A 16,168-nucleotide genomic window follows, 5' to 3' on the forward strand; every position below is an offset into this window, starting at 1 on the left:
TTTATGAATTATGATCAGGTAGTATTGTAGCTCCTCTGATTGCTGGACAAGGATTTTTTTCCCCTCTGGTCTTAAGATGTCTTTGTCTGCTGTTTTTGTTTTGCAGTATTATGTGCCAAGAACCTTGCAAAGAAAGATTTCTTCAGTAAGTACACCCCGAATTGTATAACTTTCTGCTCTGGATGGATCAGATTGAGTTGTAGGTGATAGTGCATTACTGTCAGGGCTCAGCTATGTACATCGTTTGTCCTTTGGCTCTATTCTGGCCCTAACGTTGCCTTACTACATGAGTACACCTTACCAGAGTTGTATTTAGATAGTGTACACTCTGGAGTTGGAAAGGCCAAGGGCTCTCAAATTCTAGCTTAAAGTCTGGCTAACGAACCCCCAAGCAGGTTGCTGCTTACAAGTCTGTGTGGGGTACCAAGAGAATCCATCTCAAAGGCAACTCCGTTTGTGAAGTGTGCCAAGGGTATGAGTAAAGCACCTCAGGGTTGCAGTCTCAACGTTCAAGGCAGAATGAAAATGCTTACTTATCACCATACCTGTGTTTCCACTCTTGCATTGAGCATGTTTAACCTTTTGTTTGCTCAGACCTCTCACAGTTTCTGGCAGCTATTGATCTGCACCACAGAAGTATGTTACCTAACGGGGAGCTGAGCTCTCTACTTTTGGCCTAAGTAAAACAGTTTTAGGATAATGGATAATTTTGTTTATCAATTCAGGGTAATGGGTTTAGGATCATGGATAATTTTATTTATAAATTCAGGCTCATTTTCCTTTCTTGGGGGAGGGTGGAGGAAGCAGAAGCTCACGCTAGCATTCTCTTGGAAGAAGGAGAACAAGAAGCCCTGTCTTTAACAGCACTTTTTGCCTTCCACAGGACTTCCTGACCCCTTTGCAAAAATAGTTGTTGATGGGTCAGGTCAGTGCCATTCCACTGACACTGTGAAGAACACATTGGACCCCAAATGGAACCAGCATTACGATCTGTGAGTTGTTCCTTAAGGTCATAAGTGGGGAAAAAAAACCCACTCCAGGGATTTATCTTGTAAATGGAGTGCAAGGGTTGGCACTGCAGCTTCATTCTGTGTGAGCAGGGAGAGTCCCATTTGCTGAGGAGGACTGGGTTGGGGTGTTGGGGGTTTTTTGCAAGAAGAAATGACCTGTTAATAAAGGAGCCTGTGGTACTTTGATGGGAGGTGCTGGAATTTGGGAATATCTGAGTGTCAGCCACACAGCACAGCTGCTTACAGGCTCACAGGGTGCTAGGGGTTGGAAGGGAGCTCTGGAGATCATTGAGTCTAACCCCCCTGCCAGAGCAGGGCCATAGAATCCAGCACAGGTCACACAGGAATGCATCCAGATGGATCTAGAAAGACTCCAGAGCAGGAGACTCCACAACCTCTCTGGGCAGCCTGCTCCAGTGCTCTGTGACCCTCACAGTGAAGAAGTTCCTCCTCATGTTGAGGTGGAACCTCTTGTGCTGGAATTTACATCCATTGCCCCTTGTCCTATGCCAGGGTGCAGCTGAGCACAGAGTCTGTCCCCTCCCTCTTGATCCCCAGCCCTCAGATAGTTATAAACACTTATTAAATCCCCAATCAGCCTTCTCTTCTCCAGACTAACCACCCCCAGGGCTCTCAGCCCTTCCTCACAGGGCAGTGCTTCATCCTGGTGGTGTCCCCTCCCTCCTGCCCCCCCAGCCCTCAGATATTTATAAACATTTATGAAATCTCCTCTCAGTCTTCTCTTTGCCAGACTAAAAAGCCCCAAGGTCCCTCAGCCTCTCCTCATAAGGCATGTGCTCCAGTCCCCTGACCGTGCTTAGAGCAAAGCCCTGCTGGAGCAGCGCAGCCCAGCTTTTGCAAGAGCTTGTCCTTGGCTTAGTGACTTCTTGTTGTTTGGTTTGTTCTTTTTTTTTCTTCAGACTGTTAGGAACCTAAACGGTAAAGTTTTGTTCCATTAATCAGCTTGTTGTTAATAGCTTTTAACGAGGCTGTCGGGAGTGAAATTCATGTGGCAGCAATATCAATTTCCCCATGCTGGGTGAACTCACAGTGCAGTAATTCATTAATAACACCATTTCAGGCTTAAGCTCTGCTGTGTTTACAATAAAGCAGCGTGACCAATGCAGTAAAATGTATCAGAATTTGTGCCAAATAAAGCATTAATTCTGTGGAGTAAAAAGAGATTTTAATGGATTTTTTTTTAATGATTTTTTTTTTCCCCTTCCATTTTTTTTCCACCCCCTTCTAAAATTATTCTTCTGGTGGTGTGTTTTTTTTTTTTCTAGCTACGTTGGGAAGACAGATTCCATAACCATCAGTGTCTGGAACCATAAAAAGATCCACAAGAAACAGGGAGCTGGCTTCCTGGGGTGTGTCCGACTCCTCTCCAATGCCATCAGCAGGCTAAAAGATACTGGCTGTAAGAGCAAATCCCACCTGGGGCCGTCAAGAGCCTTTGGTGCCTTGTGGTGTTGTCTGAGTAGTGAATAGAATTCCCCCCCACCCACCCCACCCCAGTGGTTTGTTGATCTTTTCTCCTTGTTCTCCTTTTACAGACCAGCGTTTGGATCTATGCAAACTAAACCCCACCGATACCGATGCTGTACGAGGCCAAATCGTGGGTAAGAATGCTCTCAGCTGCAACTTTTCTCTTCTGGGGGGGAAACAACAAATGCTGCATGACAGAAGAAACCTGTAGTCCTTGTTGCTCCCCTGCCTTGTCTGCCCTGTTTCTTCTGGTTTTAATGGGATTCAATTACACGACCTGAACGTTCTTCATTGTCCCGCTGTGTGTAGGAGTTTGGGTTTCTCTCAGCTGATAGCGAGGAAACAGCATTTCAGCAAGGGAATGCCTCTGGCAAGGCTTCTGATGCAGCTCTGCTGTGCAACTGCTGCACTTGGGCCGAGGGTGACAGGCAGAGATCCTTCTGTGGAAAAGAAGATCTGGAGTTGGCCAACGGAATTGTGCAGATTGTGCTTTTAATACCTTTGAGTCGTTTCCAGATTTCACCAGGGCCGTGCTAGGTTTACACCTAACTTACCCCATTTTGCCACCCTTTGCTGCCTGCCGCTTGCCCGGCACAAGCCTTTCACGGATGCAAGCAGCGCTGGCAGCCCCCAGATTCTCGCTGTAATGATGACATCTAGCGGTGAGCTGTTTCTCTTCCAGCTTCATGGAACACAGCCTCATGGAACACAGCTGTAGAACCTGACATGTGCCCACAACCTCTGCCCAGAGACACGGTCTCCGTCTCTGGAGAGATTCCAAACCCACCTGGATGTGATCCTGGGCAACCCGCTCTGGGTGACTCTGCTTTAAGCAGGGAGGGTTGGACTAGATGTCTCCAGAGGTCTCTTCCAACCTCCACCATTCTGTAATTTGGTTGGGTTGTGGAGTGTTGGTTTGGGGGTTTTTGGAGGGTTTTTGGTTGCCTTTTTTATTCTGTGTTTGATATTTGCAGAAATGAACTCAGCTTCATTTTTGAGGGGGTGAAGCCTCTGGTTTCTCCTCTCTCTGTAGGAAAAATCCCCCCAAATCAGTAATGTTTTAAGGTTACAGAAAGACATTTGATAAGTGGTGGGCTCCCATGTGTAGGATGCTGCTCTCCTGACTCTTTTACCCTGTGTATATGGGGGTGGTTTGGCTTTTATGGTGTTCCTCAGGGGAGAGTTGTTCTTTCCATCACTAACTTGTTTGTTGTGTTGTTTGTATTTCAGTCAGTTTACAGACAAGGGACAGAATAGGCACAGGAGGTTCTGTAGTAGACTGTAGAGGGCTTTTGGAGAATGAAGGGTAAGGATTGCTTTCTTTACACTTACTTAGCAAAAATGGTTTCTCTGTGTGTGGGGAGGGGGGGATGTAACTAACACTTAGAAATATTTAATATCAGCATGACTAATGCATTGTCTGGGAGTATGTATCAGGTAGTGAGGTCATAGCTGGATGCTTCCTTGAAGAAAATAAGCTAAACTAGGTAGGATGTGATCTGGTTTGGTACCACTGGGAAGTGTTCAAGAGGGTATTTGACCTCTTCTGTTCTCTTCTGTTCTCTTCTGTTCTCTTCTGTTCTCTTCTGTTCTCTTCTGTTCTCTTCTGTTCTCTTCTGTTCTCTTCTGTTCTCTTCTGTTCTCTTCTGTTCTCTTCTGTTCTCTTCTGTTCTCTTCTGTTCTCTTCTGTTCTCTTCTGTTCTCTTCTGTTCTCTTCTGTTCTCTTCTGTTCTCTTCTGTTCTCTTCTGTTCTCTTCTGTGCCATGGTTTAGTAGCCATGAGGTGTTGGGTGCCAGGTTGGACTTGCTGATCTCTGAGGTCTTTTCCAACCTTATTGATTCTGTGATTCTGCTACCATGAGAAATTTGGAATGTAAAAACATGAAGGAAAAAGGGACATGTCTTGGGGTAAAAGTTGCACTGCCTGAAGGAATGGCTAGAGGGAGGAAAGAGTTATTTCTGCATTCACTTCTCCTGTGATGGAAACTCTTGAAGTTTCCCCATTCTCAGAACGGTTTATGAAGATTCCGGACCAGGAAGGCCGCTGAGCTACTTCATGGAAGAACCAGCACCGTACACAGACACTACAGGGGCTGCTGGGGGAGGGAACTGTCGCTTTGTGGAGTCTCCAAGTCAAGATCAGAGGCTGCAGGCACAGAGGCTGCGGACTCCTGAAGTCAGAGGCCACGTCCAGACGCCTCAGAACAGGCCCCATGGCCACCAGTCGCCTGACCTACCAGAAGGCTATGGTAAGAGTTCTCCCAGAATGTGGTGGGTTGAAACTGCCCTCCAAAATAAGATTGCCAGACCAGCTCAGCTGAAAGCAAAAGAAGCCATTCTAAGGCATTGTTCCATGTGAATTGTTTAACTAAAACCCTTCTGGATGAGAAGCTCAACAGGAGCCAGCAGTGAGCACTTGCAGCCCAGAAAGCAAATCACATCCTGGGCTGCAGAAAGAGAAGCAGAGCCAGCAGGGTGAGGGAGGTGATTCTCCCCCTCTGCTCTGCTCTGCTGAGACCCCACCTGGAGCACTGTGTCCCGTTCTGGAGTCCCCAGTACAGGAAAGATCTGGAGGTGCTGGAAGGTGTCCAGAGAAGGGCCAGGAGTATGAGCAGAGGGCTGGAGCTGCTCTGCTGTGAGGACAGACTGAGGGAGCTGGGGCTGTTCAGTCTGGAGAAGAGAAAACTCCGAGGAGACCTAATTGTGGCCTTCCAGTATCTGAAGTGGGCTGGGGAGGGACTTTTTAGGGTGTCAGGTAATGATAGGACTGGGGGGGAAATGGAAGAAAATATAAATGGGTAGATTCAGATTGGATGTTAGGAAGAAGCTCTTCCCCATGAGGGTAGTGAGACACTGAAACAGGTAGAAGCCTCATCCCTGGAGGTGTTTGCAGCCAGGCTGGATGTGGCTGTGAGCAACCTGCTGTAGTGTGAGGTGTCCCTGTCCATGGCAGGGGGGTTGGAACTGGCTGAGCCTTGAGGTCCCTTCCAACCCTGACAATTCTCTGATTCTATATTTACAAGCACACTAAAATCTAGAAATACAGAACACAATGAATATGTACAAAATATGCAATATTTTCATGTATTTCCAATGGATAACCAAAAGAACCACCCCCTGGACAAAACCCAGGGGGTTACCAACAGCTTCCTCCACCCTATATACAAGGGAAAAGACAGAGGAGGAATGCAGAGTGTAGCTTGTTAGTAATTAGCCACAACAAAGAAACACATCCAAGGTCAGTAAGCTAGCAGAGGCCCCAGCAAGCATCTGCTAGAGCAAAGAAGCTGAAAAGAGTAAGAATTAGTTCATACAACTAACTTTTTGTTAGATATCAGACCAATGGGATTATAAGAGGAGGCTGGATGGAGTGCTTGCTGCCATGGTTTAGCTGATTAGATGGTGCTGGGTGATAGGTTGGACTCCATGATCTCTGAGGTCTTTTCCAACCTGGTCTGGTCTATTCTATTCTATTCTAGCCTTGTCATTCCTTTTCCTTTGCATCCAATGATAATTTATTTACATTCTGCCAGTTTTCTACTCTGTGGAAAATATTTCTAGGCACAGCCTAAAACTGCCACACAGACCCTGTGCAATTGGAAGTTATTTTGAAGAGACTTCAGAGGAAAAAAAAATGTTCCCTCTTGTACCACCTAGATGTGGTTTACCTGTCAGAACAGGCAGCATCCACGTGCATTTAATGGGCTGCCTTTTGGAAAGGGAACTGAGCAGTGCAGATGGGAGTTGGGCTAATTAGCAGTTGGCTATGCCAGGATACACTGAGGGGTTGCTGGTAAATTAAACATGAGGTTGTGGCATGATGCTGCTGAAGAAAATCCACTGCTAATCTTGGCTGTGTATCTAGGGAGAGGGAATGTAAAGAGCTCTTCAAACTGGAGCAGTACTGCTATTTTTTCCTTCCCCCTTGGCATGTTGTGTAGGTTTGAGCCCACATGTGAGAAAAGATCTCAGGAAAAATAGGAAAGCAACAAAGAAGCTGGTAGTACAGAAGATTAGGGAGGGTAAGATTAGGGAGAATTTAAAACTCAGAAGGGGGTTGGGGGGGGGAGAAAAAGAACCCAGCAAATCTGGGAGGGAAGAAATGCAGCCTGGGGGCTTGGGGTTGCCTCAAAAAAGCTAAAAATAAAAGTGCAGAGTAAACCATGCTGCAGATTTGGGAGTTTCAAAAAGAGCTCTTGCAGTGTGTAGGCAAAATAAACTTCTGAAGGCAGTATCTAAGGTCAGAGAACCATAGAGCTGTCAGGGTTGGAAGGGACCTCAAGGCTCAGCCAGTTCCAACCCCACTGCCAGGGGCAGGGACTCCTCACACTACAGCAGGTTGCTCACGGCCAGATCTGGCCTGGCCTTAAAAACCTCCAGAGATGACGCTTCCACCTCACCCTGGGCAACCTGTGCCAGTGTATCAGTACCCTCCTGGGGAAGAACTTCTTCCTGACATCCAATCTGAATCTAGGTGTGGTTTTTTTCCATCCCCCCCAGTCCTATCACTTCCTGACACCCTCAAAAGTCCCTCCCCAGCTTTCTTGTAGGCCCCCTTCAGATACTGGAAGGCCACAATAAGATCTCCTCAGAGCCTTCTCTTCTCCAGACTGAACAGCCCCAACTCCTTCAGTCTGTCCTCATAGCAGAGGTGCTTCAGCCCTCTGCTCATCCTCATGCCCCTTCTCTGGACACCTTCCAGCACCTCCAGATCCTTCCTGTCCTAGGGGCTCCAGAACTGGACACAGTGCTCCAGGTGGGGTCTCAGCAGAGTGGAGTAAAGGTCAAAAGAGTCCATGCTGCAAGAAATCAGGGAGAAGGCTTAAATGCTTCCTCCTAGCTGTGACAGCAAGCTAATTTGCTAATGGCTTGAGCAACCTGAATCATTCTGGGGGCTCATTTTTTTTCTCTTATTTTTTTCCCCTCCATCTTTTTAATGAAGGATAATCTTTCTTCCCTTTCCACAGAGCAAAGGACAACGGTACAGGGCCAGGTTTATTTTTTGCACACACAGACTGGAGTTAGCACATGGCATGACCCTAGGATACCAAGGTATGTATAGTGCTGTAGGCAGATTTTCTTTGAGGGGGGGAGGAGGGGGTGGGATGGGGTTGTGTCTCTGTGGCAGTAAGCAGAATCTTTTCAGAGTCAAAAAAAGATAGGAAATTACCTGTCTGAATTTAAAGGGAGAGCTCCAAGCAGAGGAGTAACTTGAATCTTTCTAGTTACCTTTTCACCAGAAGGTAAGGATGGCTCTGTGGGAAAGAATGAATTAGCTGCTTGTGAATCATGGGGGGAGAGGGGGGGGAGAATAAAAATCTGATCCTTCAGGAATTCCCCAGTTGAAGATTTGTTCCTAAAGATGTCAATTTAACTTTGGCTTTTGGTGAAGCTTCTGACTCTTAAATATATTTCATTAGTTATAACATTTAAAACTGTTTGGACTGCAGACTGAAGGGGGTGGGGGGAATAAAAGTGGTTACTTTCTTAAAGCCCTCATTTCTTGAGTACTGTGTTTCTAACTTTGGCTCTAATCATGCTCACTCAGGTATAAGTGGAGCAGAGATTAGTTGTCTTTAAACTGGAGGTGGCTTTGGGGGTTGTTCTTTTTATGCTTTAGACCAGTGTATCTATAACTGCAGCAGAGATTAGTTGTCATTAAACTTGAAGTGGTGTTGGGGTGGTTTTTTTTTCATGCTTCAGACCAATGACTTGCAGCTAGAAAACTTGAATCCTCCACATGATTAATTTAGCAAAGCCTCTTTAAACCTTAACCTGCAGTTAATCCAGGTCTTTGTGGTCTGGCTCTCTTCCTGGAGGATCTCTGGCCCGCTTGGCTGGACCACCTGCACGCCAGATTCAAGAGGGAAGCATAAAGTTTGTAGCTCCATCAGCTGCTGGATAATACATGAATGTGACACAGGATATTAGAAAAGGGATATAATGTAGTGTAGGCAGAAGTGTTGATAAAAGCACAGGATCTGGAAGGATATGAAAAATAAAGCTGAGAGGGGGAAAATAACTGATGTTAGATTAGCTGCTATCGTTGGAAGACGAAATGACAGTGCTCATTCTTCGTGTCACTCCTGTCAGGCTTCTCTGCCCAAAGCCTTGACTCTTCTTCAAGTGATGCTGATCTGCCTAAGAACTGATATTGTTTCTTCTCTCAAACAAAAAAATCTTTAAGAGATGGGTGTTCAGGACCAGCAGTGTGAGTGGACACAGCAGTATCTTGTGAGTCACAGGTCCCTCTTAATGGCAGCTGAAGATGGCTTTCGTGCCACCAGCTAACCCTAACCTCGGTGTTCAGCACAGATGTAGGTTGGAACTTGCTGTAATCAGATCTGCTTGGTACTTTCAGATGCACAGCTGATTGAAACAAATGGTTACAACCATAATCTCCTTTAAGGAGCCTAACAAAGGCTCGTCTGTCTGTCTGTCTTCCTGTGTATCCCCTGCTGGCTTGTACTCAGGGTGACACTAATGAAGCCTTTGGTGTACAAAGTGCTTCTACCTTTCTAAAGCCTCTCAGTCTACTCCTTTGTACTGGTGGTTAGATTTTGGCAGAGTGATGTCTTCAACCCTGGATGCTGGGTAAATCCACACCAGCTGCCTAGAGAATACTTAACAATAGCTTTTCAGTCTAAAAAGAATTTGCAGGTTTCCCTCCTTCCTTTTCTTGCAGCTTGTAGTGTTTTCCTCTAGTAGGTGGCTGGGACCTGAAGTGTTTTGAGGTTTCTAGGTGTAAATGCATTCTCCAGAGTGAATTCTCACACTGCCTGAAAATGAGTGTCTACCTTTAGCAGCACTTAGAATGACACCTGAACTATCATAGAATATATATATATATATATATCAAATAATATCTAGGATGAAAGGAGTGAATGTGTTAGTAAAGCCTTCCTCTCAGTGATTTATCAGTCAAACAGGCAGGCTTCTAACCTTGTCTAATTAAAGACATGATTTTACACTTTCTCTGTGTGTGTCTGTGTGAGATCTTAGCATTTGTCTGCCTTAGCCTCTTATTGATTGCTTGGAGACAATGCTTTGTGCAGAGGCCTTTGGTTAATTGTTTGGTTTTCTGCACATGGATCACATTAGGGTTAGGGGGAAGTTGTCTGTGATAGGAAAGAAATGTCTCATCCTCCTTTTCCAGCTCTCAGAAGCCCTGTCATCACTTAAATGATCAATGATCCTAAAGTTCTTGTTAAGCTCCATGGGTTTATTGCTTTCAAAGCCTTTCAAAGACAGAAGGTGTTTTGCTGATTTACCTTCCTGTCTCCCATGCAAGCACAGGGAGTTGCAGTGCTTAGATTGAGGATTCTAAGGCGACAGCTTTAAAATAACTCTTCTGTCCGTCCCGAGGCTTTCATAGCCCAGAATCAATCAGCACCAAATTCATTCTTCCCCTCTCCTGAATGTAAATTGGTTTCATCTTCACTTCCAAAGTGCTTTAACATTTTGTTTGCTTTGCTCCTTAGAGACCTTAACAGTGTGAATTGTGATGAGCTGGGACCTTTGCCTCCAGGCTGGGAGGTCAGAAGTACAGTGTCGGGAAGAATCTATTTTGTAGACCACAACAACAGAACCACACAATTCACAGATCCACGACTACATCACATCATGAAGTAAGAACCTTGCCAGATAAATAAGTCATGTCAACTTTGGAGCCTTAAACCTCTTATTTTTGTCCAGTGTTAACTCCAGTCTGGGAGTCACGAGGGGCTGAAGAGCTGCATGATCACAGTATTGGGGAACAGATGGAACCAGTGCCCCAGTCAAGGTCTCAGCATTGATTCTCAGTGCTAGTTTTAACAAAGCTTTTTGCAGACACCCTTCCAAAATGTTTAGACTATGCTTTGCAGGCCTCAAGTTTAAGGGAGGTCTTGCTTATTTCAGCACAACACTAATCTAAGCTGGTTTGATAAAACTGCCCTGAGCTGTGCCGGAGCAAATAGGCAGTTCTGGGAATGCTGGGGTGTGGGGCGGAGGGTCTGCCAGGCAGCCCCACAGCAGTCAGCCCAGGCCTACCTGGATTAGCATTTCTAGCTCTCTGCTAGCTACACTAGACCTGAACTTGCTTCATGCTCCCTTGAGCTCCGGATAAAAGGAGCACAAAGCCAGCTGGAGTCTGGTGGCCTGGTGCTGTGCACAGCCAGTTTGGGTTTAGCAGGATTTTAATAAGCTCAAGCTCTGCATCGTGCAAAGGCAGCTGAACTGCTACAGAAGTGACCCTGGAAGCAGCCTGGCAGTGCTGCTTGTTCCCAAGATCAAACTTTTTCCTTGATCTGAGTTGTGTGTGCTTGGAGCCAGCTGGAGAATCTCTCTATCTAAAACATACTTGCTCCACAACCCAAATAAAGGCCTGATGGATAAGGATGGTTGAATGTGTGACGCTGCAGCTATTTGGCACACGTACATCTGGGGCTTTTTAACAGCTACCCATGCAGTCTTGTACTGTGCCAAGAATCTCCAGCCATATATTGCATGAAGCTGGAGTAAAGTTCATAGCAGTTGTTAGCTAATTCCATTTATAAAGCTGTTGCTCCTTTAGACACCTCTCTTTGGGTTGCACTCTTTAAAGTTGTCTTCACATGGAAAGAATTACCCCACAAACTTTTTCATCACTGCTCAGTCAGCTTTCAGTGGTGGTGCTCCCCAGCCTGCCCCAATGCACATAAAAACTGAGCTGGAAAATACTGACATTATTTGTTGTAAATAGCTGTACTCCTTGTCACAGAATCACCAAGGTTGGAAGAGACCTCAAAGATACTTAAGTCCACCCTGTCACCACAGACCTCATGACTAAACTATGGCACCAAGTGTCATGTCCAATCCCCTCTTGAACACCTCCAGGGATGGTGACTCCACCACCTCCCTGGGCAGCACATTACAATGGCTAACAACTCTCTCAGTGAAGAACTTTCTTCTCACCTCCAGCCTAAACTTCCCCTGGTGCAGCTTGAGACTGTGTCCTCTTGTTATATCCCTGAGCACTGGGAAATGATGCTGGAGAAGTTACTCACCTGAATGTGTTTTCAGGTTCCTCTTAGAGAAGCTCAGTCAGTCCTTTTATCATTGTTTTTAAATGGAATCATAGAATGTTAGGGTTGGAAGGGACCTCAAGGATCATCCAGTTCCATCCCTCCTGCCATGGGAAAGGACCCCTCACACTAGAGCAGGTTGCTTAGAGCTACATCCAGCCTGGCCTTCAACACCTCCAGGGATGAGGCTTCCACCACCTCCCTGGGCAACCTATGCCAGTCTCTCACCACCCTCATGGGGAAGAACTTCTTCCTAACATCCAATCTGAATCTCCCCAGTTCTATTTTTTTTTTCCATTCCCCCAGTCCTATCACTCCCTGACACCCTCAAAAGTCCCTCCCCAGCTTTCTTATAGCCCACTTCAGATCCTGGAAGGCCACAATTAGGTCTCCTTGGAGCCTTCTCTTCTCCAGACTGAATAGTCCCAACTGCCTGTGCCTCTAGAATAAATATCTTGCTTTTGTTTGTTTGTTTTCAAAGCCATCAATGCCAGCTGAAAGAGCCCAGCCAGCAGCCTCTGCCAGCTCCAAACGAGGGATCACTAGAGGATGGTGAGGAGCTGCCTGCACAGAGATATGAAAGAGACTTGGTACAAAAGTTGAAAGTTCTTAGACATGAGCTCTCTCTTCAGCAGCCACAGGCTGGCCACTGTCGCATTGAAGTATCCAGAGAGGAAATATTTGAGGTACTTGGTTGGCTTTTACTGCTCCCATCAGCTTTGTTTACTCGGGGCTTTGTCGCTGCTTCCGAGAGAGGCAGTGAATGCCACCCAGCGCTGCAGGCTTGTCACTGCAGTTTGCTTCACAGCAGCCTTTCAACAGAGCAATGTTTTCTGCAGCTGAGTGATAATCTGGGTTACTTAAATGCACCTGAGTAGACAGCTGTAGGAAGGGAATAAAGTAGCTAATGGTACAAAATCCACCCCCTCATAGGAATCCTACCGCCAGATCATGAAGATGAGACCAAAGGACTTGAAAAAGAGGCTCATGGTGAAATTTCGAGGGGAGGAAGGCCTGGATTATGGAGGAGTAGCAAGGTAAGGTTTGTCTGACACTGTTGAACTGTGACACCATCCTTACAGTGACCTGGGGCTGATCCCATTGCCTTTCAGATTCACAGTCAATGGTCTGTGTAAGCTGTGATCTGGTTTATGGGTAGCAGTTGTAGCTTTACTCTTCATGTCGTGGTAGATTGGAAAGTGGAAGCATGTGATTTACAGCTGCCCCACAGCCTTCTCTCATGTTAAATCACAGAATGAGAGGCTCACACAATGTTAGGGGTTGGAAGGGACCTCCAGAGATCATTGAGTCGAACTCCCCCTGCCCAAGCAGGATCGCTTACGGCAGGGCCGCGCAGGATCGCTTAGAGCAGGGCCACACAGGAACGCATCTGGGTGGGTTTGGAAAGTCTCCAGAGGAGACTCCACAGCCTCTCTGGGCAGCCTGCTCCAGGGCTCCATCAGCCTCACTGTAAAGAAATGTCTCCTTGTGTTCTAGCTGGCACTGTTGTTCTTGTGCTATCACTGGGCACCGCTGAAGAGCGCCTGGCACCTTCATCGTGACATGCACCCCTCAGGGATTTCTAGATGTTGATCAGATCCCCTCTCAGCCTTCTCTTCTCAAGACTAAACAGCCCCAGGGCTCCCAGCCTTTCCTCATAGGAGAGAGTACAACTTGTGTTTAGGAGCATTTGGAATTAACACCTGACTGAGGTGTTTGTTTCCCTTCCTCTGCATATGTACTCTGTTCCTATCAGTGTTACCCAGTGAGTGTAAAAGACTTGTTCAGAGTAGGCTGCTGATATTGGAGAAAGTGCTGATCCCAGCAACAGGCTCCAGTTGCATAAGTGAAAGTGTGATCAGGTCAAAGAGATCTTTCAAGAGGGATATAGGCTGTGAAGTAAAATCCAGCTGGCAGGGAGCATTTTGCTAAATATATCTGTCTGCTTCCCAGCGAGTGGCTTGCAAGACAATAGGTGTTCCTCCTTGCTGCATCTCAGACACCTTCGGGAGAGTCCTTTTATCTGCTGGAGCAGGAGTGGAGACGAATTAATCCTCACTAAAGCCTAAAATTTTAGAGAAGACTTGCCTCTGTCTTAATGATGCCCTGTGGGTGGCACTGGACCTGAAGTTCTGGAGCCGACTGTAGCATCGTGCTCAGTGTTTGCAGTGGCTCAGATGCTTTGTGTAAATTCGCTGAGAAACCTCTCAAATCCACAAAGGCTGCATCACCCACTTGGGTGTCTTTCAGCAACCCATCACTGGACAAAGGAAAGAAGCTGGAACATTCTGAGCTGCCTTACCCGAGGCAACCCTGAGTGTCCCTACTGTTGACATCCTGTTGCCCTGATGGCTTTTGTAATTGCCCATTTGCTTCAACGGGCTCTTTCAGATCAGGAAGACTCCACTTCTGAGCACTGAGGTTGATTGTTCTCTCAGAATATTTTGGGCTTGGGATGAGTCCAAATTTAATAATAAAGAGCTATTTGTCAGTGGTGAGTTGGGAGGTCAGAAATAGCTTCAGTTCCATTCAGGTCCTGGTAAGAGAATTTACCTAACACCACCTAATCTCTGAAGGCACAGAGATTCTTTAGTCACCCAGCACTTGTAGGAAAACCAGCTTTGCTCCAGGGATTGAGCTGATGTTAAACCACAGACTTCTAAAAACTATCTCTTTATGCTGCACAGATTGCAGAGGAGCAGGGCCCTGAGTCTCCAAAAACCTGAACTCCCTACAAAGCCATAGAATCCTGGAATTGCCAGGGTTGGGAGGATCATCTAGTTCCCTGCCATGGGCAGGGACACCTCACACTACAGCAGGTTGCTCACAGCCACATCCAGCCTGGCTGCAGAAACCTCCAGGCATGAGGCTTCCACCACCTCCCTGGGCAACCTGTGCCAGTCTCTCACCACCCTCATGAGGAAGAATTTCTTCCTCACATCCAATCTGAATCTCCCCATTTCTAGGTTTTTTTCCATTCCCCCCAGTCCTATCACTCCCTGACACCCTCAAAAGTCCCTCCCCAGCTTTCTTGTAGCCCCCTTGAGAAACTGGAAGGCCACAATAAGGTCTCCTCAGAGCCTTCTCTTCTCCAGGCTGAACAGCTCCAACTCCCTCAATCTGTCCTCATAGCAGAGCAGCTCCAGCCCTCTGCTCATCCTCCTGGCCCTTCTCTGGAGATGTTCCAGCACAGTATCACTAAGGTTGGAAGAGACCTCAAAGATCGAGTCCAGCCTGTCACCACCTCCAGATCCTCCCTGTCCTAGGGGCTCCAGAACTGGACACAGTGCTCCAGATTAATTTGGAAGTGGATCTTGTTCAGGCTTAGTTTGTTGATGGCATTGGGATGTGAATCCCTTAAGTCCTTCCAAACTAAGCCAAATCTGTCTGTGAGTGGTGTAAGACACTGTGTGGATGTTTATTTTAAGCATGCCTTTTGGTCTGAACTGGAGGCTGATACGAGGTGATCTGATTTTCCAATGAGCACTTCATAAGTGCTGCTTCACAGGGCTTGTCTTGCCTGAAACTTCAGTGGAAGTTGCACCGAAATATGATTGGTTTTTATGTTTGTTTTTGTTCTCTTTGGGCAGAGAATGGTTGTACTTGCTGTGCCATGAAATGTTGAATCCCTATTATGGGCTCTTCCAGTACTCCACAGATAATATTTACATGCTGCAAATCAATCCAGACTCTTCTATCAATCCTGTGAGTATTAACTTCTGAGGGGCTTACCTACTTTAATAGATGTGCCCTGCAGTCTTTTGTTGCAGCTGCTCTTCCATGGCAAGTGTGTAAGCTGAAGGGTAAAGCAGAAGGAGGTTATGATGAGTCTTTTACTGTGAAGCAGAGGGGGGTTTGTGAGGAAATTAAAAACATGACAGAGGAGATAACCTTCAAGCACCATCTGATTTCTTTGAGGCTCCTCAGTACTGATTGGGATGCAGGGTGATTCTGAGCAGATACACATAGGTGAGATCCATCTTCAGGGTGGATGCAGGTGGCTGTGTGGACAGTGTTCCAAGCAGTGTCACCCCCTGGCTGTAGGGCTGCTGTGCCTTTGCTTGCCCTTGCTCAGTGAGCTGCTGTGCTTGCCTTTTTTCCTCCTTACAGGAGGATTTGTGTCGATGCAGACCCTGGAGGAGCAGCAGTTCTGTCTTAGTACAGGGGAATGTTTCCTGACATGGCATTGCCTGACATTTGCTCTGTGAGATGGGGGGGAGGGAGACTGGAGGAATCCCAACCAGCCTCAGTTTTCAAGTCAGCTTATAAGCAACATGAAAGCCATGAAGGAGTCACGTGCATGGCCTGATTGCTCAGGAGCAAAAGAGATTTGGATGATTAAACAGATGATCAACTCATTTGTTTGAAGCTGTTTTACCTTCTTGGATTCTGGGGTGTTTGTGGGGATTTTCTGTTTCTAAACTTTGCCCTTTGAGAGGCCTAGAGGCCTTGTGTCCAGTTTATTAGTCAGGTAATGCACAGAGACTTGTTTGAGGCTTTTAATCCTTAAAAGCTTCTGGTCTGGGTTATGAGGACAAATGGTGGCTCCTCGTGCCCAGAGGGTTGTGGATTTGCACTGCAGACACACTGATGGTGCAGACAGAACCACAAGATGTCAGTGTCTTCC

The 16,168-nt window shown here is 46.6% G+C and overlaps 1 protein-coding gene across 5 annotated transcripts in view; it reads left to right on the top strand.

Annotated features, from left to right (window-relative positions):
* Positions 1-16,168, top strand: part of SMURF1 (SMAD specific E3 ubiquitin protein ligase 1) — a 64,746-nt gene that overhangs the window by 38,929 nt on the left and 9,649 nt on the right. For 3 of the 5 annotated variants that reach the window (XM_068146612.1, XM_068146610.1, XM_068146611.1), the window contains exons 2-12: positions 107-145; positions 884-992; positions 2,297-2,430; positions 2,567-2,632; positions 3,729-3,804; positions 4,493-4,746; positions 7,465-7,549; positions 9,979-10,125; positions 12,023-12,227; positions 12,475-12,578; positions 15,132-15,246. In XM_068146612.1, the coding sequence (XP_068002713.1) occupies positions 107-145; positions 884-992; positions 2,297-2,430; positions 2,567-2,632; positions 3,729-3,804; positions 4,493-4,746; positions 7,465-7,549; positions 9,979-10,125; positions 12,023-12,227; positions 12,475-12,578; positions 15,132-15,246 (1,334 nt within the window). The remainder of the gene's footprint in view (positions 1-106; positions 146-883; positions 993-2,296; positions 2,431-2,566; positions 2,633-3,728; positions 3,805-4,492; positions 4,747-7,464; positions 7,550-9,978; positions 10,126-12,022; positions 12,228-12,474; positions 12,579-15,131; positions 15,247-16,168) is intronic. The other 2 variants (XM_068146613.1, XM_068146614.1) reach the window with 1 other exon arrangement.

The sequence above is a fragment of the Melanerpes formicivorus genome, unplaced genomic scaffold (assembly GCF_026170545.1).
Source record: "Melanerpes formicivorus ecotype bairdi unplaced genomic scaffold, bMelFor1.0.p_v2 SCAF_14, whole genome shotgun sequence".
NCBI lineage: Eukaryota > Metazoa > Chordata > Aves > Piciformes > Picidae > Melanerpes > Melanerpes formicivorus.